The sequence below is a fragment of the Geospiza fortis genome, unplaced genomic scaffold, assembly GCF_000277835.1.
Source record: "Geospiza fortis unplaced genomic scaffold, GeoFor_1.0 scaffold98, whole genome shotgun sequence".
In the NCBI taxonomy this organism is placed as follows: Eukaryota; Metazoa; Chordata; class Aves; order Passeriformes; family Thraupidae; genus Geospiza; species Geospiza fortis.
The window spans coordinates 4,122,976-4,125,098 of NW_005054306.1; the positions used below are offsets into that span (position 1 = coordinate 4,122,976).

General features: G+C 45.1%; 1 protein-coding gene across 1 annotated transcript in view; it reads left to right on the forward strand.

The window, feature by feature from the left end:
* Positions 1-1,788: 1,788 nt before the first annotated feature.
* SLC16A10 (solute carrier family 16 member 10) overlaps positions 1,789-2,123 on the forward strand; it is a 64,475-nt gene continuing 64,140 nt past the window's right edge. The window contains exon 1 of the mRNA XM_031066719.1: positions 1,789-1,937. Within this exon, the coding sequence (XP_030922579.1) occupies positions 1,789-1,937 (149 nt within the window). The remainder of the gene's footprint in view (positions 1,938-2,123) is intronic.

Consider the following 2,123-nt stretch of genomic DNA (forward strand, 5'->3'; position numbering starts at 1 on the left):
TTTTCTGACTATGCATTCCCAAATGTGAGGAGAAAGGGAAAATAATTTGTTCATATTATCAGGGTATGAGAAACTTAATGACTGGAAAATAGAATCTATTTTTTAAAAATGCACCAAAGTGGAAGCTGCACACAATATGTTCACAATGGGTTTTCTTAAAGACACATCTTTTATCTTAAAAAGTGGGGGAGTCATAGTAGTGTTTATAGGAAACATGCAAATGAAACTGCAGTACATAAATATTACCTTGAAAAAATATGCAGAGAGGGAATTAGTCTTGAGCTTAACTGAACACTGTCCAAAACAGAAAAAAATACATGGCAGTTCCCTCAAGTTGATTTGACTTTCCATCATGCGCTTCACAGGCTTCCATTCAGGACTCCCATGTGAGCAGTCTCACTAAGAGTTAGAAACTTATCTAAGAGTTTGTGGAACCATGACCCCTTGGATCAGTCACATCAAGACCCAGTCTTGGATTTTACCCTTGTTTATTTCTCTGCAACTGAAAGTTTAAGTTAATCGTTGCTGACACACACAATGAAGATTGAATCTGAAACTAAAAAAGCTTTGTTTGCTCTGTCATAACTGTTCAAAAAATGTTAAATTGTGGTGGAGGAAGCTTTAATTATTGTAAGAAAGCTCAACAGATTTAGAAAACAGCTTCTGGACAATGACTTGGTGGAGATTGTGAACTGTTAACTTTTGCACGTTAAATTGCTTATGAAATATTTTGAGCATAGTTAAGCTTATCATAGGCTTGGGGTTTTAATAAGCATCCAGACTTGTTCCTTTGGGGGAACAGATGTGTTTTTCAGTGGTCGGCCAAATATTCTCTCTTTGCTTTGACAATCATTATGTATTTCATAAAACTACATTGTGTTTCGTTGCTGGGCTTTTATTTTTTTCTGAATTCCACTGCTGTATCTTTATATGTGTTACATATTATTTACGTATGTATAAAAATATGTAAATATTTTTATGTTTAACTCAGAAGGGCACGAGTAACAAGACAGTGAGTGTGCAGCAAGATTAGTGCATCTATAAAATGCGCTCCATTATAATCACAAATGTATTCAACATCATTATATGGTTTTCTTTCTTTAGCTACTACTACACTACTTTTCATGTGGAGAGCAATCTGTGCTGAGCCAGAAGACATGTTCTTAAGAAGATGTGCTTTGGTTTGGACTAATCTTTGTTTTTCTGTGTGGCCATTGGTAGGTAAGGCGGGGAAGGTGATTCAGGGATTAAAAAGGAAGAGGCTTTGGCAGGCAGGCTGGGGAGTTAGATGCCACAGCAGGCATAGCAGTAGCAGCCCATGCTCTGAGGGAAGAAATTGGGATTGGTGTATGAACGCAAGAAGATGTTTTGAGCCCTCCAGATCTCACAGGGATGGACGAAGCATCCAGATTTAATTTGCCGATTTTCTTTCAAGAAGCTCTCTTCCTCATCAAGCCCAAACTGCCAAAAACGTATGTAGCTGCCAAACAGTGGAACAGATGCACGTCTGCAAGATTGGAAGCAGGATCATGAATCCAAAACTTGTCATTTAACAGTCCTGACCTGCGCTTTTCCTATCCTCTCACTTCCCTGGCTGTGGGGAGGAAAGGTCAAGACTTGATGCCTCTGTGCAAATGGGAAACATGTCAAGAGGTGTGCAGAAGCAAGTACTTTCCCTTCCTTTGTTAAAAAGGAGCAAAGACAACTGGGCAGCAGCAGTTCGCGCACGGTGTCCCCTGGCACAGGGTGTCCCGAGAGGAGGTGGACAGCTGTCCCGGAGAACAGCGGATGCCCCGAAGGCCCTGGAGCCCTGGCGCCTCCGTGCCGGGGCTGGCAGCCCTTCCCCGGGCAGGAAGGTGGGCACTGGAGCTCCGCAGGGGCCGAGAGCGCTGGGCAGGGCCGGAGCCGGCTCTCTTCGCGCGTGTGGCTGTGCGGGTGTGCGTGTGTGCCGGAGGCTGCGCGTTTTGGGGCGGCTTCTCTTTAGCTCCTTGTTGTTTGCAAACGGCCGGGGCGGGAGTTTCAGACTATTCCCCCTGGCCCAGCTGGGGCGGGACACCGCTGGGCGCAGCTGCCCTGCCTCGTGGGGAGCGGGCAGGGCCCGGGAGCGGGGCCAGGGGCTTGTT